This window comes from Mobula birostris, chromosome 21 (genome assembly GCF_030028105.1).
Source record: "Mobula birostris isolate sMobBir1 chromosome 21, sMobBir1.hap1, whole genome shotgun sequence".
Taxonomy (NCBI): Eukaryota; Metazoa; Chordata; class Chondrichthyes; order Myliobatiformes; family Myliobatidae; genus Mobula; species Mobula birostris.
This window is the reverse complement of record NC_092390.1, coordinates 39,088,026-39,112,077: the sequence shown is the minus strand read 5'-3', so window position 1 is coordinate 39,112,077 and position 24,052 is coordinate 39,088,026. Positions and strand designations below refer to the sequence as shown.

The following is a 24,052-nucleotide window of genomic DNA, read 5'->3' as shown; positions in this document are numbered from 1 at the left end:
TGGCTTACCATTAAGTATATTTTTCTATTTTGTGTTTTCCTCCCAAGCTGCATTCTTTCACACTACTTCAATATAAATTGCAACTTTAGTCTCATTCCCTGAATCTGCCCTTTGCAGTCACATCACCTTGACAAGTTTTGTTTCTACAGAAAATTTTGATACTCAATTTAACAAAGCCCACAAATCTACCTTCAAGCAACCGGAAGTTTAAATAAAAAGTTTAAGGAATCAAATGTTTCCAAAATATATATACAAAATGAACGGCATCTAAGGAACCTACTCGATGAGATTTGCAAATTCCAGGGCCAAATGATCCAATTGTGGTGTACATACAAAATTAACTAGTACAGTAAATCTTTAACTACCTCTCAAAGTCCAACCCTATGTCTCCATCCTGAGAGGAGGAAACAGGCAAGGCCAGCCAACAGGGCTTGGTGAGACTGTATCGATCAATCCCCTGTACAGAGAATACAATGGATTGCAGAAACATTGATGGACTCCAACCGTACCATCGACTGTGTGAGACGTGAGCACATGACGGAGCACAGGAAAAGTCATCAGGATCCTGCACAGCCGACAATTCTTTTGTCACCAATATCCATATTGAGTACCTGGAATGTGAGAGCCGTGTACCAGGCAGGAAAATCCACCATCATAGCAAACGAAAAGAAAAGGTACAAACTATCAATTCTTGGACTGAGTGAAGCAAGATGGAGGTCATCTAAAGAGGCTCAACTCCAGCCAAACATTGTGGGAAAGCACCAACCAGGAATCCCTGGAGATACAAATATGCAAACGGAAATGGAGGTGGATTGACTACACCTCAAGGAAGCCAACCAACAACATCATCAGGCAGGCATTAAAAGTGGAATCTCCAAGGAAGGAGGAAAAAGAGATGTCCAAAGAACACATGGAGGAGAGACGTCATGGCTGAAGTTAGACAATGGGGACACCGCTAGTCTACCCTCGAGACACTGGCTCAAAACAGAGGACAATGGGACGAGACGTCATTGATGACCGATGCTCCACTGGGAGCTAAAAGCCCAAAAAGAAGAAATTTTTAACTACAGCACATCAATACACCACATTTGCCACTAATCTGAAAATAAGTGTAATATTATTATATGTCCAAATAATTGTATAAACACATTTGTACACTACATGTTTTATGCAAATATATTATCTTTAATTCAGTATTTCATACTTTGCATCCTTATTTCGCAGCCATGTTTGTTTGAGGCAGATTTGAAAGAAAGAAAGATAGATTAGCTTTACGTGTCACACAGAAACATACAGTGAAATGCCCCTTTTACGTCAAATCAAATTGCTGGGCAGCCTACATATGTCACCACACTTCCAGTGTCATCACAGTATGCCCACGACTCACTAACCCTAAATGTACAGTAAATCTTTGGAATGTAGGAGGAAACCCAGCAGTTACGGGGAGAATGTACAAATTCCTTACAGGCAGTGGCAGAAATCAAACCCTACACTTACAGATGGTGCTGTAAAGTGATGTACTATCTGCTGCAGAGCTGTACCGCCCCATTAGCACTGCCTCTCGATACGTACACACAGGAAGTATTTTTCATTTCAAAAGATGGAGGACTGGAGAAGAAACTGAATATACAAGTTATTTCAGAGGCATTGCATGCAATTTTTCCACTGATATAGACTAAAGACGACTAGGCATACAAATTTAATTCTCGTAATTCCAGCAGCACTGACATAGATTAGTGCAAGATCCAAATGGGTCATTTCTATTTTGCTTGCCTCAGTGAAATACCACCTCAGTGATATGGAGTGGCCTGTGGAAAAGAGGCATGATGATGATGATGATCGGAAGAATTTATTTTAAAACATTTTGTAGACAGCATGTGGACGTTCCCTTCATTATTTTGTCTATTTAGTTATACTGTTGAACATTATATTCAACAAAATTTAAGGATCGTCATTTTTGGTAACCACTCTTACTAACTAACTAACTTACGAACAAGCATTTAAACCTTTATCATAACTTAAAATTATTCAAAGCAGGTTATTTGAAAGACAAGGGAATTGAGGGATTCTATCAGCAGCGGTTTATAATCAGAGATAGCTAACAGTAACATTAATGAGGAGTTGCTGAATTATTTATAATACTTTCCTCCTTCATTAATTATGATTCAAGGATCATAGACATAAGGACATTCAATTCCCTGCCTCATCTAGTGGAGTATTTCTCTGCATCTGTAATGACTTTGGTTGTATTTGAGACCTTTTCACTTCATTGGATGTCAGCTAATTCTTTGTTTTAGGGTTCAGGATTGCCAATTTCCAAAATCAAAAGTCCTTTCAAAATTCCAATTAGGTGAATGATAACAAGTTATCCCAAAACTAAAAAAGCAGAGACGTACTCATTGCTACATTAAATAGAAGATGGTCTCCACAGTTGTAATGTAATGCAAGTGTTGTGGGTTTCTATAAAGTGAATGAACTCTAACATCCAAAGACAGCCATAGCAACACATGAAGACAACAATATTACCACAATTGTGGATTATTTTGGTCATCCTCTGTAAGATCAAACTTCATAAACAAATAATGTCTTATTCAAGCTTAAAAAAGGGAAATAAAATGAAATGGGAAGAAAATAAGCAAAAGACAAGACAGAAAGTGTTATCTTTTGTCACTCCAAAACATTCAACTAATTGGAAGAAAAAGACAGGAGCCCGCGAGAGTGGGTCTTAGTTTCACTTTTATTTTAAACGAGGTGTGCGTAGATGACGTGGTGCCATGATGACGTAAGCCATTTACTTAGTTCATACATATAACCATAACAAATTAGTTAAACAACAAAGAATGCTTAATCAAACAAAATATTTACAATATTACTGATATATTAAATACACAACACTTATGCCTGCTTAGCTATAAACTCCAAATCAATATAGAATGCATGTCAACGTATATACAGACACTATATAGAGCCTTGAAAAAAGCATTCAGCCCACACAAATATTTTCACATTTTACTGTCTCATTTTTTAAAATTTAAATATATTGAAGTGAGATTTTTTGAGCTAACCTACAAAACATTCAAATCAAAAGAAAAATTCCAAAACCTGTCAACAATTTACTAAAAATTAAAAATCAAAATTGTGAGGCCAAAATAATATTCAATCCCTTTGTAATTACTACACTAACAATCCTCAGGTGCGATACTGTTTTTTGCCTGACCAACTCACTGAATTATTGGAGGATCACCTGATTAAATACCCCTCTCTCTGTAAGGCCCAACACTATGGTAGATTTCCCCATCATGAAAAAGTAGAAAAAATATGAAAGCACAGCCACACTGCATAGGTCAGGCTGACCCTCTAAATTTAATCGCCAGAGAAGAATGGCATTTGTAAGAGAGGCTACTGTGACACCAACAGTCATTCTGAGTGAGATGCAGAAGTTAATGGCTGCAACTGCAGATGTAGTTCATGGTTCCACAATCTCTAAAGCTTTGCACAAAAGGAAGAGTGGCAAGGAAGAAGCCCTGGCTAAAAAAAAGCACATCTTTGCCCATGAAGACTTTGCAAAACATTACTTAGAAGAAACTGTGAAGATGTGGAAGAAGGTTTTGTGGTCAGATGAGACTAAAGAGGAACCCTTTGGCCTCAACATTAAGCTGTAGGTGTGGCATAAATCTAGTACTGTGTATCAGCTAGGTAACACCATTCCTACTGTAATGTATGGTGGATGTAGCATGCTATCATTTCTTCTTGGTTTCCTCATCCACAACATCATCTGACAAATCCGCCATTTTCATATCTCCATTAACTCCTTTCTTTTTGGCCTTTGCATCTACCTTTACAAGCAGCTTTTTGTCTCCCACATGAAGTTCATGCAATAACCTTCACACCCGCAGATTCTGGTTCTTTATACTCACCAAAGCCGAATGCGTGCAACTTTCCTGAAGCTCCTTGAAATCTCTTCCAGCTTAAACCAAGCCACATTTTGCAAGTAACTGCCTAATTAACATATCAGAACCTTTCTCAGATACATTGCCTACAAAATCTGTTGTAGTCAGAGTCACTGCTTTCATTACTTTCATGATTCTTTTGAACAGCATGGTCCTTCCTTGGTCCAATATGCTTTCCAACCAGAGACACAGAGGTTGGTACCAACACCTATTTGCCCTCTGTTGGGAGATGGTTTATGATATGCAGAATGGAGACAATTGTGGCATCATCCAGTGCTTTCTTAGTTCACTTTGTTGACATATGAGCAGCATTTGGCAGCTTTGGGTCTGAACTCACTGGAATTTGGAAGAATGCATGGGGGTCTCATTGAAACCTACCGAATGTTGAAAGGACTACATAAAGTGGATGTGGAAAGGATGCTTCCTGTGGTGGGGGTGTCCAGAACTAGAGGGCATAGCCTCAATATTGAGGAGCAACCCTTTAGAACAGAGGCAAGCAGGAATTTTTTTTCAGCCAGAGAGCAGTGAATCTATGGAATGCCCTGCTACAGACAGCTGTGGAGGCCAAGACCGTAGGTATATTGAAACCAAAAATTGATAGCTTCCTGATTGGTCAGGACATCAAAGGTTATGGTGAGAAGGCTGGTATATGAGGTTCAGTGGGATCCAGGATCAGCCATGATGTCATGGCGGAGCAGACTCAATGGGCTGAATGGCCTAATTCTGCTCCTAAATCTTATGGTCTCTATTACAAGGGATGTGACATGCAAGTTATGGATAGATCTCCAATCAAGTTGTCGTTGATTCAGCCAATCATGTCCCCACAATGCTGGCTCTCCTGTTTTTAACCACATACAAGCCCAAAATGACTTGTTGGTTGTTACTGTTTCACCGTTACAGATGCCATTCCCACAGGAGTTATCTTTTCTTCAGTATATGTCCTTAGCTGGATATCTACAGACCTCAGTTTGATTCAAACTCATTTTGTAGAATCACTGAAACAGCCGAGCCAGTGTCCAATTCCATTATAACTAATTTGCCGTTCACTTCTGGTGTAAGCCATATTGCTTGTCTATTTTCACATTGTAAATCTCAAGGCTACTCAGTCCTCCATCACTCTCATCATTATCAGATCTTTCATTGCTGTGTATTTAGTATGTAAGAATTATTTGAGTAATATTATAAATATATTGTTTGATTAAGCATTCTTTGTTGTTTAAATAATTCATTATGGTTATATGTACGAAGTGCATGATTAGCACACATCCTCCGCCATCGTGTATTACAGGCACATCTCACAAAGTAAGAACAAAACTAAGTCCTGTTCTCCCAGGCTCCCACCTTTTTCTCACAATTAGTTTTTTTTATGTTCTGGAGTTATAAACCATAACAGAAAGCAAATGCAAGAAGCTTGGTTGATTGCAGAGAGGTACAGACATTTATGAATAATAGAACTCTTGATGGCCTCAATACACGGATTGCAGTGTTCACTCAATCTCCTTCTGCTTGGCTGTACAGGAAATAAAATCTGTTATTCTAAAGATCAGAAAAGAAAAGCTCAGTCATATAAATGAAGCTAAAACTTGAAAAGGGAATATTCAAGTCAACAAAAAGTTTAAAAGATTTTCTAATGATTATGGAGAATGTAAAATATTTCCTATCAGGAAACCAAATATCCAAGATTCTAGATTAAAAGACAGAACAAGAAATGAAATAATATTTTCCTGTCTTAATACTTCTAATGAAATGGAACACCAGAGACCCAAGATATTGAGCTTAAACAATTGAAGCCTAAGTCACAATGGCTTCATGTTATCAAGCTCCAATGTGTTGTTGTTTGGCCACTGATAGACCACAATACAGAGTCAGCTGGAGCAACTCATCTCAGTCTAGTCAATGGCTAGTTATTCTATCACTTAGTTTACTGGATTTTTACTGGATCATTGTCTGAATCAAAACAACTAAACTGGCAATTGTCTTTCATTGTATTCAACCAATATGAAGCGATAATGTGCTTTCAGATAAGCACAATTTCAGATTTAGATACAGATATGATATCTAGTAAATTAAATTTGGCAATGTGGCTGCATCAAGCCTCTGTGTTACATTGTTGAGGTACTAAGCAAATAAGATAGCACACCTTGGATCATAGCTCAAGAATTTAACATAGATAAATTAGGATCCAAACCATTAGTTTGTATTTGTTTCTAGTCTGATTCTCAACAATTTAGCAATATTTCTTGGAACTCAATACTAAAATGGGAATGTGCACACCCTTCCTTAGTACAATTACAATAAATTAATAATTCATTAAACATATCAGATTGATGACACTAATCTATGATTTTGTCCAAACTACTCTGATTCCACTTCTATTGAACAATGTTAGATGAATGCATGAAAACAACATAAAAGATGGTTCAAATGCAGATTTAATATCAAAGGAGGTTCAACTGATTCCAGCAAGAGACCCAGATCTAGTCGTATGCCTTGAGGTTTGCTCCATTCTAATGCCAAGGTTCTGAGTACAATTAATATTGAATTTGACTCTTGAGCTTGGGAAGAAAACTACATTTATATCATTTTATCACAAAGTGAAATAAACCATATGTGAAAATGCTTAACTTGTTTGGCACCTTTTTCTTTTCAGTTAATGAACCACAGTGAGATATAGTACATCTGAGAAAGGTTGACAACATCATTTACTATAATGTGAGATACATCCCAGAGGCATATTCAGACAAACATACACAATGAGTCAGAGAAAAGGTAACCACAAATTTAACTTAATGGAGTATACAATGAAAAGATCCTTGAAGGAGATAGTAAGACAGTAATTTAATAAGACCAGGGTTTGGAGCCTTGATGGAGAAAGATAAAGCTTCACAGAGAGAACAACATGATGAGTCAGGACTTAAGAATGGTTCCAAACTTCTGGCCAAATGGGAAGGCACTATTGCTGAGACTTGAGGCTCATTGTAGAATCAATACATTCATTGGGGATTATTACCTTTCCAAAGAACAGAGCTTTTATAGCAATCAGACTTCAAGGAATATAACTTGAATAGAAGGGTTACTATTTTAATACTTATCCTCAAGAAGGAATTTCACCCACAGGAACACAACAGGGATTTAAAGTTTTCCCTTCTTCGACACAATACATACAGTACTTCATCTGAATCAAATAACCTTGTCACAATTACCATTACAAATTGTCCAGGAAAATATAGTCTCTCTAATCTCATTACCGCTGTGAAATAAAGTGACCTCCATGAACAGGTTCACCAATAAAGCCCAAGAAATCCCATTAAATCTGTAGTGGATTACTTTTCTTTTAGACCAGTTGCAGTTAACTTGATATGCATTTGAAGTGAAAGATGAAAAGTCCTATCACTATATAAAAAAAAAATTAACTTCTATCTGAAAGAAAGTAGATGAGTCTAAAATCAAGACACATTCCCTTGGGACAGACCAGAAATTGCTATTTGCAGTATTCATTTAAAATTTTCAGCATGGTTCCAATCAATCTTTCAACAGATTCTTCAGAAGAAAATAGAGGTCCAATGTAGGTTAGAGTAAAAGTGAAATTTTAAACCAGGTAAAAATAAGGGAAAAATTGATGTAAATATAATATTTTCTCCAAGTATTTTATATGAGCAATTATATTGATATCAAGGAAACTTGAGGAATTAAGAGGAATTAATTAAAATTAATGACCTCGCCCAGTGCAGTGTTCACTTGGATATTCATAGTTGTTACAGAGATTGTACGGCATGCAAGCAGAATTAAGTTTAACAGGACAGAATAGAAAAAAGGATCGCCTTTAAAATTCCTAAATGCTAGTCAGCTAGAATAATGGACCAAGGTAAATGAACAAGCTCATGAATCAGGAAGGTGAAGATGTTATCCTGAGAAACACAATCAATTCCAGGATACTATCACTGATAATAAAAAAGATTCTGAAAGACACCAGTACCATACTTAGAAGGTGAGAAGTTCTTTCCTCTGACTGGAGTCCCAAGTCTAGTATCAGGAGAAAGGAATGAGGAGAATTTCTTCAGTGAATTGTGAAGCTGTTCAATTCTCACTAGTTGAATTTATTCTGCATGAAAATAGTTCGTAAGGAGTCAAGGGAAAAGGGAAACAGAACAGGATTATGGATGGGAGGTAAAGAATCAAACGTGATCTTACTTAATGATTCAGCAAACTTGAGGGACATGATAGCTTCCTCCTCCTAGCTCCTGAAGTTTCAAACACTGCTCTAAAATCTAGATGGTTTCTGTTATAAGCAAGTATAAAATCAAACGTGCAATGGTTGTGGAAAAGTATGACTAATACGAATCGGAATTGTTGTGCACCCTGATTAACTCTGAAAGTTGCATAGAATTTTTTTGTAGCTTTTATTTTATTTATATGGAATAAAAGGAGAAAGCTTTATCTTTCTCCAACAAGGCTCCAAACTCTGGTCTTGTTAAATTACTCTGTCATACTATCTCCTTCAAGAATCTTCTCCTAGCTCAATAGGAGTGGAACAAAGATTGACCACCTTTCATGACTGAAACTACTGCTGCTTATATGGGACTTGATTTATTGCGCCAGATGATAGATTCCACCAGCTGACATATTAAGTCATTCTTGGCAACTTCCATGTCATACTAATTCCTGTAGCACATTGAGGAGACATTGGCATAACCAAAGCTGCTTTATGGTAACCAAAGTAATAAAAATGATTAAAATTTTGCATATAGAGTCATCTATATGTGGCAGAAAGGAACAGATAATTTCTTATGTATAAAACTTAATAATGTGAGCTTTTATTTAAATTGTTGGAATGCAAATTGAAAGGATAAAGTAAACACACCCTTGAAGATCAATTGCATATAGTCTGGTTAACAAAACTCCAGTTATCTTTTTGCATATTTTAATAAAACTTCTGCCACATTGGTATGAAAAGCTATATATTCTTTCATGATGTACAGATCCACATGAAGACCTGTAAGAATACAGACATACAACTTTACCATGCGCACCCCTGCTTTGTATGGTATACTATTATAATGGGGTTACAAATGCAAAATCAAAATTGGGCAGAAAAGAAATACAATAGCTACTAATAAAAATACAACTGACCTATAAATGAATTTGCACCAACTAGTCGCAAGCAATATTAAAAAAAGTTCTTTTTCATATCCACAACTTGCTGTACAAAATTGTTCAACTGAGATGGATTGGACATACAATATAGAACAACACCCTGAATTTACCCCTTCCCAGAATTAGACACATGGATATTTTTGGTTAAACTAACTTACTTTATACAACATGATGCAATAATCATGCATATTAAAATATATGCGTGGATTAAATTTTACAGAGTATACCTTTGCCGATAATAAATCAGAACTCTCAGTGCCAAGAGGTTTGTATTACCTAAAACATTCTGAGTAAAGATAAATGTGTTATATTGCACAACACAAAAAGGTACATGAAAAAAATAATAGTACTTACTATTATTTAGTGCCACAAGATTATCTGTTCCAGGGTGAGGAAAATTAAGGCCCAAGCGTCCTGTAAAATAAAACAGCTCCTGAGATCAGAAACATATATTCCCTAAATTATTTAAGTTATTATTCTTCTCACTAAGCCTTTGAAAGACATTAGTTCGAGACCAAGAAGCACGTCAGTTATCTTGACAGCATCCAATAAAAATTAAGTTGAAAAATAGGTGGTAAATATTAATTAAGTCAAAGAACCTATATCATCATAATCCAAAACCTCTGCATGACAAACCAAATCCCGCTTTTAAAAAAAATAGCCAATATTAAAGCAATTATATATACATGGTCTCTAAAGAGAGACATTACTGCACATCACTTTAATGATGATACGATAAAATGTTTGGATAATAGTACATCTAACTTACAATGCAAAATATTTACTTATCATCTTACAGCCATTTTAAAGACTACTAGAATTGCAAAAAAAACACAAACTCAAAATTCTAAAGACGTCTCTATTAGCTAAGCAGCCAGAAATAAAATTGAGAGTCACAGAGTAAACAGAACAAATTATAGTTTACAAAACATGATTTACAAAATTGTCTGTTTCAAAATCTATTGATAATGCACATGCAGATTGTAGAGCACATCAAATGAAGGAAATTGAGTTGCTACTTTGTGCAGGTAATACGAGATCAGTATGCAAATATTCCTGCACTAACGTAAAAACCTTCAGCTTTATTGTCTATGGTTCAGTGACAGATTGTTCTTTGCCTTGGGCAAACAAAAAAATTGCATCATGAACCCATAGAAATAATGATCACAGGGTGAAGCAGACAACCTCAATTTTGTGTGCTGAGAGTTTCAATGATATGGCAATGGGATTAACTTGGCAAACTTGCATTGCTCTCCCCTACATAGAACTGTTTGCTTTTCCAGCTGGAATTTCAGATTTGCAAAAAGCATTATAGTTTGCAGCCCAAGCTATAATGTTACAGTTGACTTCAGTTGACTAAATGGCAGTCCATTTTGAATCCTTCACAATAATCCATTCCTTGTCACCATCACCTTGAATCCAAATAGCCTTCTTGATACACGTTAATTAAAGATTTGCCAGTATATTTTAAAATCAACTATCTTGACCACTGTTCAAAAGTTTATTCCATTAAAATTGTATTTGATGCTGAATTATTTGTAATCAGCCAATGCTACTCTCGCTCTCTCTCCCCCATTTCCTGGAATTTTATCCCAAGTGCATTCTTCCTGCTGCATCTTTTGAATAAGCTGCCATAATTCATCATCATGATGTGCTGTATCATATTATATGGGTGATCATGTCCTCATGACCATGATTGTTCTTGGCAAATTTTTCTCCAAATTTTGCCTTCTCCTGGGCGGTGTCTTTACAAGATGGGTGACCCCAGCCATTATCAATACTCTTTAGATATTGCTTGGTTGGCGTCAGTGGTCACAAAACCAGGACTTGTGACATCCACCATCTACAACCATCTACCATTTTCTCCCATGGCTTCACATGACCCTGACCGGGGGCTAAGTTGGCATTTTGTAAGTCTTCCATCCTTGGACTCAGTTTACACCGCACACTGTCGGAGCAGTGCTGCCAGGATAATCAAGGACATGACCCACCCAGCCAACACACTTTTCATCCCTCTTCCCTCTGGGAGAAGGCCCAGGAGCTTGAAGACTCGTACGGCCAGGTTTGGGAACAGCTTCTTTCCAACTGTGATAAGACTGCTGAATGGATCCTGACCCGGATCTGGGCCGTACCCTCCAAATATCCAGACCTGCCTCTCGGTTTTTTTTTTGCACTACCTTACCTTCCATTTTCCTATTTTCTATTTATGATTTATAATTTAAATTTATAATATTTACTATTTTTAATATTTAATATTTGTAATCCAGGGAGCGGGAAGCGCAGAATCAAATATCGCTGTGATGATTGTACGTTCTAGTATGAATTGTTTGGTGACAATAAAGTACAAAGTATTACACCTTATCCAAGTGTGACCTGCGGGCTAGTGGAGGGAAGGAGAACCTTAAACCTCCTTTGGAAGAGACGTATCTCCGCCCCACCACCCATAAAGTGCCAGAGAGTTCATTTTGATTGACTAAGCTTTCATCCACATCATTTAATTGTCCCACTATTGCTCAAAATCAATTACTTCATTTTCCTCTCTCTCTCCATCTGCAAAAAGGTTTGAGACATTAAGTGTTAGAAGTGCAGTTAATGAAAGAAGGTTGTCACAACTATGTATAGAAAAATAAACACAAATAGCTCCCACTTCTGCTTTGTGCACATTCATTGATTTGGTGAGAGTTAGGTACAAAGGTGTGATAACTTTTGTGATCAAATTACCCAGATTAAGGATGGAAAACCTTAGATGTCTGGTATGAACAAATGTTGTAAGAGAAAAAAAAGTGAATTTAATTCTTACTGCAAAAGACTCCTTGAAGAGAATTCAAGGATATTGAATAATAGTGTCACTCACCCAGTGGAGGAATCAGTGGGGAATTTAAACATTATTAACTGTTCTGGAGGTGAACTTGTATGTAAAGCAGCAAATTATATAAGATGGCTATTTTCCAGATCCACTTCTTAGCATTCACAAAGATCATCAGTTTAAGTTACGGGGTACATACATATTTAAAGAAAATATATCCTATACCATTTTAGAAAGAGCTTTATGTATTCATTGTGTCTGGGAGAGAAAAATATTATCAACATTTTATGTCTGTATAAATCTTATTTTACGATTGTCCCATATTTGAGCAACACACACAAAATGCAGGGGGATATCAGCAAGTTAGGCATCATCTCTGAAAGGAAAAGGATTGTCAATGCTTTGGGTTGAGGCCCTTTATCGGGAGTGGAAATGAGGTGAGCAGAAGCCAGAATAAAAGGTGGGGAGATAGGGTGGAGCACAAGCTCAGATTGGGGGGGGGGGGACAGGGAGAGGGAGATGGGTGAGGGACGGGAATGCTGTGAAAAGCTAGAAGGTGACAGGTGAAGGGGCAAAGGGCAAAAAGAAGAATCTGACGTGAGAGGATATTAGACATTAGAATGAAGGGGAGATGGGAAACCAGAGGGAGGTAATGGCCATGTTATGAGGGTGGGGTAGAAAAGGGGAGAGGGGGCCACAGGAATGAAGGAAAACAAGAGGACTGGTGGATGAAAATCGAGGGGAATGATTATCAGAAGTTAGAGAAAGCGTGTTGATGACTGTTCAATTGCTTGCGTTATGAGAAGATTAAGCTTCTCTTTGACTGGAAAAATAAATTCAAATGCTACCCTCTAACCATTAATTGTTGCACACTGAAAGGAGGACCAAAAGAAACCAAACCTCAAGACTATCACTCTAGCCTCCACATCAGAAGGCTCTGCAGACTTGAACACATCATCAAAGATAGATGATTATGGAGGAAGGTTTTAAGGTCAACCCACTTCCCTTATATTCTCACAAGTGGTTATAAAGCATCTCATGACATTATTCCGAAAGTCATCATCTGGCTAATTATAATCCTTCAGACAACACATCGCAGCGTTTTATCTCTTTCCTATTTATGGGACTTAGTGTTGTGCAAATTGCCTTTCACACTTCCTATCATTACAGGAATACTTTTCAAAAGTACTTAGCTTCACAGTCAGTTACGGGAAACATGTTTTCGAATGCCCTGAATAAGTGCAATTTATGTATTTAGAGGTGTAGCATGGAACAGGCCCTTCCAACACACCGTGTCACCCAGCAACTCATCTATTTTGCACTAGCCTAAAAACAGGACAATTTACAATGGCCAATTAACCTACTAACCAGTAGGTCTTCTGCACTGTGGGAGGAAACTAGAGCACCCAGAGGAAACCTGTGTGGTCATGGGTAGACCGTACAAACTCCTCATAGACGGCACCGGAATTTAACTCAGAACTCCAACACCCATCGCGTTAATTATGTTACTGTTATCTTCTTGACCCTGGGGAAATTTTTAACAAGAGTTACAAGTGAAGGAAGAGCGATCCACAATACCAACTGTTAGATGTGTCAAAAACCCAGCATTGGGGAGAAGGATTTAAATGCACCAAAGGCCAACCTGCGATGCCAGCTGTGTAATGTTGGTCAGAGAGAGAAACTGTTGCACAATGTCCGCATGGTAATGATAGGTAGCTACCCAGAAGGGAGCAGGTAATCCCGAGGGGTGCCTTTAAAAGGTCAATGAACACTAAAAATTAGACATATGAATGGGACTCTAACTGCATCTGAGGACAGTGTTGGAAGCACTAGGGTTGGCTACAGTGAAGTGCACAGATACATTTGAGGGGATGCTAGACAAGCATGACAGAGAGAAGGATTTAGAGGGCTGTCAAATTTATATACTCAAATGGAGCATAGAAGCTAGAAAGGAACAGTTAGGCCAAATGGCCTGAATCTGCATAGTACAAACTATGTCGAAGCAAGAGCTGACAAAAATATGGATGGAACTTTCAGCTATATTTTTTTAAAGCTTCTTTCTTTTGTAAAATGCTTCCTTATAGAAAACAACAATTTCAACTCCACCTCCCCAATCCTTGTATTAATTCAAATCATTTTTTTGTCCTCCAAGTAACGTTATGGTGAAAGATGCAAACCTCCAATGTATGGGTTCATTAATCTGCCCCCCCCACCCCCACACACTGAAGTCAATCAGAAATCCCAAGCCTGTCGTTAGTCGAGAAATCTATCATTCCAATTTAAAACACTAAAAATTAAGATGTGATTATTTTTAATCATCTAAAATCCACACGCATCTTTTAGATACGATCATTTTTAAACCGCTGAATCTAACACACATAGTTTCAATGTGGTAATTTTAATACCACTGAATTTGACACATATCAAAGCAACTATGGAACTAGTGGCAGTCGGTATACTTTCTCCAAAACAGCAATGCTTTTCACTAACTCCATTCAGTGGTTCACACAATAAATTGTAGTGTTTAAACTGCAGAAATTCTTTCTAAAGTAATTGTTAGTGAACCTCCCCCCCAGAATATATAAATGCAATCTAGTAAATCTGAATAATTGAACCATTCCACCTTTATTCTTTCAATGGCATTTCACTCAATCACATCATTTCTACCGTTTTATATTTAGCATTGCTCAAAGGACCTTTAAGCAGTGTTGGCAACACATGTGTCAGCCTTCTGTCAATATTTTTTTTAAGAAAGACAGCAGCAAAGACAAATTTTAACTGGTAACCATTTACAATTGCAGCTTGAGCAACAAACTGATTTCATCAGAGGGATAGATAGGGTGGTTGTTTGTTAACTTGAGTTTTACCAACAAATACCTTATTTAACTAAGTTTTCCCAAAATGAAGTGCCATTTTCTAAAAACTGAATGCAAACTGCATGTATCAAGTCAATTATATTCAGTGAAAATTGTGAACTTCATCAACTACAGCAGTTAACTTTTGCAATGTTCAAAATTACTCAAATAAAGGAGTTTCAATTCTTGTTGCAGTTATTCTGCCTGCAAAATAATTGTTTTTTATGAACTGCATACCAAAAATAATCATAAAAACCTTGCATATTTTGTACTTATTACAACAAACTCCATTTTTAACTTTGAAGAGTGGTGGTAAATAGATTTATAGACAATAGACAATAGGTGCAGGAGTAGGGCATTCAGCCCTTCGAGCCAGCACCGCCATTCACTGTGATCATGGCTATCATCCACAATCAGTATCCAGTTCCTGCCTTATCCCCATAACCTTTGATTCCGCTATCTTTAAGAGCTCTATCCATCTCTTTCTTGAAAGCATCCAGAGACTTGGCCTCCACAGCCTTTTGAGGCAGAGCATTCCACATATCCACCACTCTCTGGGTGAAAAAGTTTTTCCTCAACTCCGTTCGAAATGGCCTACCCCTAATTCTTAAACTGAGACCTCTGGTTCTGGACTCACCCATCAGAGGGAATATGCTTCCTGCCTCCAGCGTGTCCAATCCCTTAATAATCTTATATGTTTCAATAAAATCCCCTCTCAGCCTTCTAAATTCCAGAGTATACACAAGCCCAGTCACTCCAATTTAATCAGATTTTGGCAGGAAAGTAATTGGAAAAGAAAAATAGCTTGTTTTCACACATTGGCTTTCAAGAACTCTGATTCCTCAAGAACTTCATACTAAATTCCCTGATGAAGAGTTGAGAAAAAATTCTTGTATTTACCAGCTAAACTAATAGGATAGTTAATGGAGTAATAGAAAAGTATTGGTTAAGTGCAAAAGCAGAAATAATACCGTGTTATTCCTAAAATGCTTTAAAAGTTATCCAAGAATTAAACTGAATTTTAAAAGAATTTGCAGCTGAAAACTGGCTTACATTAGTTTCTTTTTTAAAACTCATTGAAATTTAAAACCAGAAATTTAAGAGTTAATGTATGGAGAGGGAGGGAATTTTACAAAACTTGCAAAAAGGAAGTGAACCTCAGGGTCGCATATGGTGACATATATGCACTTTGTTAATAAATTTCCTTTGAGCTTTGAAAATTTTAAAAAAGCATGATAGTTTTGATATATGAACAAAATAAAAATGTTAATAACTCTCTTAACCAAGCATTTTATCAAAACAGAGGCACTGTTTTACCAAGATACATATGGATTAACTTGGAATAAATTAGCAGATATGAAGGTTTTTATGAAGTTTACTCTAAAAAAAAATCAGCTGCAAAATCTTCCCCATTTGGCAGTTGGAAACAGAAAAGGAATGTGGAATATTGAACAATGGCAAATCATTTAGATTAATAACACACATACAACATGCAAAACCAAAGTGTCGCTTAAACTTTATATAGTGTCCATATCATAAGTAAGAAATTTGCTAACCTGCAAAATGATTCCTCCACATTATGTCAGCAATAGTCATTGGTGGGCCACTGGGGGCATAGTGTTTACCTTTCATTGGTTCGTGGTCACTTCTCATAATATCCATTAAGGAATTCTCCAAAGAGTGCAAGTTAAATGCATCATAGGGCCGATTCCGGTCCTGTAATTGAAGAGAGAGAGAGAGACTGTTGGAAGAGCTTCATATCAAATAGTTTCCAATACATCGCTGAATCATGACAGTCAGGGAAACCTACTGTGGTATTTTTGAGAGGTTGCAGAATATCAATGGACCTTTTAGTGTTTTAGAGTTGCTTACAATGCTGTTGACAACTTCTGAACCTCCCATGACAAACGATTTCATTTTCCTCTAAGAGTTATCCAAGCATAGGTTTAACAATTTTCGTTATTCAGCTGGAACCCAACAACTAGCTTTACTCCAATGCTTCCAAGATTTTGTTTTGCAGTTGAGCAGACCTGAAGGAAGGTACTTAGCCATTCAACATGAAAAAGATGCATGATTTAATCCTTCATTTTCATTGGCTGTTTATTATGCCCATGGAAAGGACTGGACTGAAATAAACGGAAGTAAAAGAGCATGTCCTTCCTCTCTTCCCCCCACTTTCTTTGCCTGACTTCTCAACTTTCTTTCCAGTGCTGATGAAGGGTCTTGGCCCAAAATATCGACTGTTTACTCTTTCCTATAGATGCTGCCTGGCCTGCTGAGTTCCTCCAGCTTTTGAGTGTGTTGCTTTGGATTTCCAGCATCAGCAGACGTTCTTGTGTTTGTAGAAGAGCATGTTAACTAGCTATAAAACTTTATACTATGAACCAAAGCAGCCCAAGAGTCAGCTTTATCTTTACCTATCATGTATTCTTGAATATTTTCACTTTAAGATATTTTAATTTAATCATTTTCTATTTGTATTCAAGGTTGGCGAGAAAGGACCATCCACTCTTCCAAATGAATGGTACTCATTAGTTACAGATGCATTAAAAACTGGAATTCCGAGAAATGTAAAAGTAATGCTACTCATTATGACAAAACAGAAAACTCTACAAGAGCATTTTTCTGGATATTGGTTCTATTTGGAAAGGTCTCATTTTCCTACAATTGGGTTATCTTATCAAGTGAGAATCCGGTACTTAAAAATATCACCCAGTCAGTTCAACTGAAATGGAAGAACCGGTGGTTTTCGAGAAAACTAATGATCTAGTAGCTTCACATTTTAAGAAATGCTTACAGAATCAGTCTTCCTTGGATTCCTTTCCAATTTGCTTTGCTGAAGATATGTTGCAGAAGGAATCAAGTCTTAAAACACAGACCTTGTGTAATAGATAGATAGATAGATAGATTTTATTAATCCCGAGGGAAATTTGGTTTCGTTACAGCTGCACCAACCAAGAATAGAGCGTAAATATAGCAATACAAAAAACCCCAACAATCAAACAACAAAATGCAAACTATGCCAGATGGAAAATAAGTCCAGGCCCAGTCTATTGGCTCAGGGTGTCTGACCCTCCACGGCAGGAGCTGCACATTCGATGGCCACAGGCAGGAACGACCTCCCGTGCCGCCAAGTGTTGTATCACGGTGGAATGAAGTATCAACTGGTTTTAATATATTACCCAAACAATTTGCAAGCATCTCTCTTTGATCATATCCAAATTATTTCCATGAATAATAAATGAGAAAATCCGCAGATGCTGGAAATCCAAGCAACAATCACAAAATGCTGGAGGAACTCAGCAGGCCGGGCAGCATCTATGGAGAAAAGTACAGTTGACGTTTCGGGCCGAGACCCTATGACAGAACCAGAGACTAGAGGCCTCCTGAGTTCCTCCAGTATTCTGTCCGTATTGTTTCCATGAATAATAATCCATTTTAGTTTACCTGTCAGAGCATATTTCTAGTATGTTCCCACAAAATCAAAATGATGAATTAGATTCCAAGTGCTATTTTAAAGGTAAGTTTATGCTAATGCATTTATAAGTAAGACAGCAGTATCACAGACACAAATTAATGAGGAGTCCATCTATCTCTGACCACTGTGAAGACCAAGTAAATTAACAGTTAAATGAAGGACAGTGCAAGATTCCTCAGTTCCGATTTCTGTACTTATTCATTTCTTTAAGAGCTTTTTCTGGTCCCAAATCTGTGCCACAAATATTTTGCAGTGAAAATAGAATAACCAGATAAACTTCCTCTTGGTGACCAAGGGCATGGAAACTTATATGGCCTGATCTTGCTGGCCCAACCCTCCTGCTCAGGGCTGATGATCGTGGTAGCCTCCACCACCACCACAACAACACCCCATTCTTACTTTACCAGGAAGTGGAAAGCAGAGCCAAGCCAATTCCACTTCATATCAGACATTCAGAACCATTTAAAAGCCATTTAAAATTTAAAAGCAAAACATCTTTAAAATAGAAAAGATTAAGATAACTAAAAAAGCATTTATAAATATTAAAGTAGAAACAAAATATTTAAGAACCAGCCTCCTACTTCTCTACAACCTCCAATGCTATCTAGATTGAACAACTAAGCAGGGTAGTACTGGGGAATGCCAAGAAGACTGGACTCAGCAGCTGTATCCCCAGACTACTGTATTTGTCAATGCCTACACTGAATCTGGGACTAGCCACTGTTTGAACAGCTAAATGCCAGTGGTTGTGTTTGGAACCACCAGCAAAAGCCAGCACGATCTGGTGCAATAATTAGCATAGACAGCAAGTTGAATACAAAGGAAGGAGAAGCATTTATGCAGTGATCGTCTCACCATCTTGGATGTCCCAGTCTTTGCAATTAATGAACAGTTTTTCTAGTACCCACCATTGCCTTTACATTCATAGTCTGCACATAGTAACAACCCACTAAAGTAAATTTATTTTCAGAATATGGTGATCCTGGTTATCAGGCAAAAAACTTTGGCCAGACAATTACACATGTTGAAAGCAGGAAAAATGAAGACAACACCTTCGGCAATTCACCACTCCATACTCTCCGGATGAACAGTTCTTGCCACATGAAATCACCTGAAAACCATTCAGAAGTGCAGCTTCTGAAACATTTAACAAAAAGGTATCACATATACCTTCGCTCATCACAACTCTAAACTAATTCCACAACCTACAGACGCAATTTCAAGGACTCCACAACTCATGTCCTCAGTATTATTTTTCCTTTGCACAATATGTCTTCTTTTACACATTGATTGTTTTTCATAAATTCTATTAACATTTCTTTATTTTCCTGCAAAATACCAGCAAAAAAATGAATCTTAAAGGAGCATATGGTAACATATACATATTTTGATGTTAAATTGACTTTGACATTGAATGTAGTAATTGAAATTCTCCATGCAAATAAAATGTCTAATAACCTGAAGCAGCCTTTCAAAGCATTAGAAATGTCTTATCATTCTTTCATTTTTTTTGTTTAAAAACGTTTTTATCTGAAACAATAATGCAAAAATTAATCAGAGTGAAAGTAGCTGCCAACAAAAGGAACCTCACTTGCTGCCCTCTGATTCCCCTCGCCCCCTCTCAAGCATATAAATTGGAAGTTAAATTAAATTCTTCTCGAACAATCTGATGAAGCAAGCCATTAACTTACACCAAGCCTTACTACTCTGAACATTGTGGAAACAAGTTACAAAATACATTTAGAATGTTTTTTTTTCTAAAAGGAACAAGGATGTTACTGAACCTACTGGACTTTGTTTCTAAGTCAAACAATTATTGTTTATCCAACGTACTGTTAAACTGCATCTTTACTCAGGTGCAGCTACTAGTTTTTCCATATTATGTGAAAACATGAACTGTAACTTGCAGGGAAGTGCTGGCAATCCCTTAGCAAGCTGCTGGTGTTTACCCTTATAAATGCCAGGGAAGTTCAGGACCCATGCCCAAGGTTCCTGCCTGCTCTGTATTGGGGATTTTCTAACCAGACATCTAGATTTGGCTTCCCCATGGGGCCCCACATCATGCTATTAAATAACTGCAATGTCCCAGCAGTCATGCTGGGCAAGCTGTCCCGTTGAACCTGTCTCCAGTGAAATCAGCCATAGGATCAGTAACATACACAAGATGCTGTAGGAACTCAGCAGGTCAGGCAGCATCTATAGAAATTAATTTACAGTTGATGTTTTGGGCCGAGACCCTTCTTCACGACTCAAAAGAAAGGGGGAAGATGCCAGAATAAAAAGGTGAGGGGAGGGTAAGGAGGACGTGCTGGAACTAGAGAGGTGAAGCCAGGTGGGTGGGAAAGGTAAAGGTCTGGAGAGGAAGGAATCTGTTAGGAGAGGAGAGTGGACCATATGAGAAAGAGGAGGAGGAGGGGACCCAGGGGAGGTGAGAAGATGTAAGAGACCATAATGGGGAATAGAAGAAAAGAGGAAGGGAAGGTAACTTTTTTTTAAACAGAGGGAGAAATCGATGTTCGTGCCATCAGGTTGGAGGCTACCCAGATGGAATACTGTACAAGGTGTTACTCCTCCACCCTGAGGGTGGCCTCGTCGTGGGACAAGAGAAGGCCAAGGACCAAGCTGTCAGAATGGGAATGGGAATCAGGATTAAAATGTTTTACCACTGGGAAGTTCCATTTTTGGTGCATGGAGTGAAAGTTTTCAACAAAGCTGCCCCCCCCCCCCCCTCCAACTTACATTGGGTCCCACCAATGTAGAGGAGGCCGCATCAGGAGAACTGGGTACAGTAGACGACCGCAACTGATTTGCAGGTGAAGTGTTCCTCACCTGGAAGGACTGCTTGGGGTCCTGAATGAAGGTGAGGGAGGAGGTAAACAGGCAAATGTAGTACTTATGGGGATAAGCGCTGCATAGGAAATTAGTGGGGAGGAACAGTTAGGTCAAGGGAATCATGGAGGAGCGATCCCTGTGGAAAGCAGAGAGTAGGAGTTGAGGTAAAGATGTACTTGGTGGTAGGACCACTTTGGAGATGGGGAAAGTTGCAGAGGATGATGCGTTGGATGCGGAGGCTCATGGGGTAGTAGGCAAGGAGAAGAGAAATCCTATCACTGTTAAGGTGGCAGGAAGATAGGGTGAGAACAGATGCCCGAGGGCTGCAATGGTGGAGGAAAGGAAACTCCGTTCTTTAAAGGAGGAAGACATCTCTGATGTCCTGGAAAGGAAAGCCACACCCTAAGAACTGATGCAGTGGAGGTGAAGGAACTGAGAAAGGGGAATAGCAGTTTTACAGGAGACAGGGTGGGAAAAGGCATAGTCAAGATAGCCACAGGAATTGGTTGTTTTATAAAAGATATCGGTAGACAGCTTGTCTCCAGAGATGGAGGCAGAGAGATCAAAAAAATGGAGGAAGGTGTCAGAAATGCACCAAGTAAATTTAAGGGCAAGGTGGAAGTTGGAGGCAAAGTTGATAAAATTGACAAGCTCAGCATGGGTGCATGAAGCAGCACCAATGCAGTCATCAATGCAGTGGAGGAAGAGTTGGGGAGCATTACTGGAGAAGGCTTAGAACGTGGACAACGAAAAGGCAGGCATAGCTGGAGTTCATGCAGCTGCCCATGGCTACCCCCCTGAGTTTGGAGAAAGTGGGAGGAGCTGGAGGAATTGTTGAGGATGAGAACCAATCCTGACGGATGGAGGAGGGTGGTTAGTATCAGCTAGTTCACGCCATTAAAAGCTGCGAAGGAGGGTTAATTATTAGTAAATCAAACATTTTGTTTTAACTGAGTTTCTTTGAAAACTTATAATAGATTGAGCTTTATAGAACATCGAATAGTACAGCACAGTACAGGCCCTTCGGCCCACAATGTTGTGCCGACCCTCAAACCCTGCCTCCCATATAAGCCCCCACCTTAAATTCCTCCATATACCTGTCTAGTAGTCTCTTAAACTTCACTTGTGTATCTGCCTCCACCACTGACTCAGGCAGTGCATTCCATGACCAACCACTCTCTGAGTAAAAAACCTTTCTCTAATATCCCCCTTGAACTTCCCACCCCTTACCTTAAAGCCATGTCCTCTTGTATTGAGCAGTGGTGCCCTGGGGAAGAGGCACTGGCTATCCACTCTATCTATTCCTCTTATTGTCTTGTACACCTCTATCATGTCTCGTCTCATCCTCCTTCTCTCCAAAGAGTAAAGCCCTAGCTCCCTTAATCTCTGATCATAATGCATACTCTTTAGACCAGGCAGCACCCTGGTAAATCTCCTCTGTACCCTCTCCAATGCTTCCACATCCTTCCTATAGCAAGGCGACCAGAACTGGACACAGTACTCCAAGTGTGGCCTAGCCAGAGTTTTATAGAGCTGCATCATTACATCCCGACTCTTAAACTCTATCCCTCGACTTATGAAAGCTAATATCCCATAAGCTTTCTTAACTACCCTATCCACCTGTGAGGCAACTTTCAGGGATCTGTGGACATGTACCCCCAGATCCCTCTGCTCCTCCACACTACCAAGTATCCTGCCATTTACTTTGTACTCTGTCTTGGAGTTTGTCCTTCCTAAGTGTACCACCTCACACTTCTCCGGGTTGAACTCCATCTGCCACTTCTCAGCCCACTTCTGCATCCTATCAATGTCTCTCTGCAATCTTTGACAGTCCTCTACACTATCTACAACACCACCAACCTTTGTGTCATCTGCAAACTTGCCAACCCACCCTTCTACCCCCACATCCAGGTCGTTAATAAAAATCACGAAAAGTAGAGGTCCCAGAACAGATCCTTGTGGGACACCACTTGTCACAACCCTCCAATCTGAATGTACTCCCTCCACCACCACCCTCTGCCTTCTGCAGGCACGCCAATTCCAAATCCACCTGGTCAAACTTCCCTGGATCCCATGCCTTCTGACTTTCTGAATTTTATAGAATGAATTTATTCATAATTAGATTTTTTTCTACTGTCGTTTTCAATACTTCTGACCATCAGGTGTATGTAAAGTCCCTGGCAGCTGCAACAAAGAGCATGGGTTTGTTTGAAGTCAGATGTTCTTTTACCACCCCATAGGCGGAGCTTGTCCCGGCCTGCACACGTAACAGCAATAACATTGTGCTGGGTACCAAGAGCTCAGACTGCGGATAGCTTCGGAGAACAAGTCAGCCATTGGCAGATCCGGGGAAGATCAGATTCGTTCTTACTTGCAGAGAAGCAGCAAACATGGGTGCCTGCTGCTGGTGGCAGCCCCATCTCAGAGATTACATTCTGAACTGCGGTTTCACAACTGAACTGCAAATTACTTTTTAATCCCAAAGAAAAGGAAGCAAGCAGAAAAAGGCAAGGCAGAAGGAGACGATGGCAAACACAAAGAGAAAATAATGAGAACACCTGCCGTTTCAGGACTTGGAATTACTGTTCAATTAACAACTGTTTATTCACCTGTTGCTGCTAAGAGAAACATTAATTGCAGTTTTATTTGCTTTTGTATTCTCTTCCTGTAAGAATCAAATTAAAAACACAACTTGCTTTCTCTGGGGAGATCACACATATGACCTTCTCTTTTCCCCTTGCCATCCTACCATGCAGAATACTGATACTCATACCGCCAACCCCAATCTGCATTGATCTGAACCATAATTCAGCCAATATCTGGGAATTTTAAATCCTCAAAATTCCATGCCACACATAATCTGCTGGAGGAGCCAGTGACAGAGATAAGCAATACTCTGCCTCAAGGATAGTTATTATACTGTCCCAGAAGCTCAGCAATCTCCCATCCTGCAGAGACTGGACCCAAATTTTACATT

At 38.7% G+C, this 24,052-nt stretch overlaps 1 protein-coding gene across 6 annotated transcripts in view; it reads right to left on the bottom strand.

Moving 5' to 3' along the window:
- cpeb3 (cytoplasmic polyadenylation element binding protein 3) overlaps positions 1–24,052 on the bottom strand; it is a 112,377-nt gene that overhangs the window by 66,124 nt on the left and 22,201 nt on the right. For all 6 annotated transcript variants that reach the window (XM_072239343.1, XM_072239348.1, XM_072239346.1 and 3 more), the window contains exons 3-4: positions 16,322–16,481; positions 9,459–9,518 (exon numbers count right to left, since the gene is read on the bottom strand). In XM_072239343.1, coding sequence (XP_072095444.1) covers positions 9,459–9,518; positions 16,322–16,481 — 220 coding nt within the window. The remainder of the gene's footprint in view (positions 1–9,458; positions 9,519–16,321; positions 16,482–24,052) is intronic.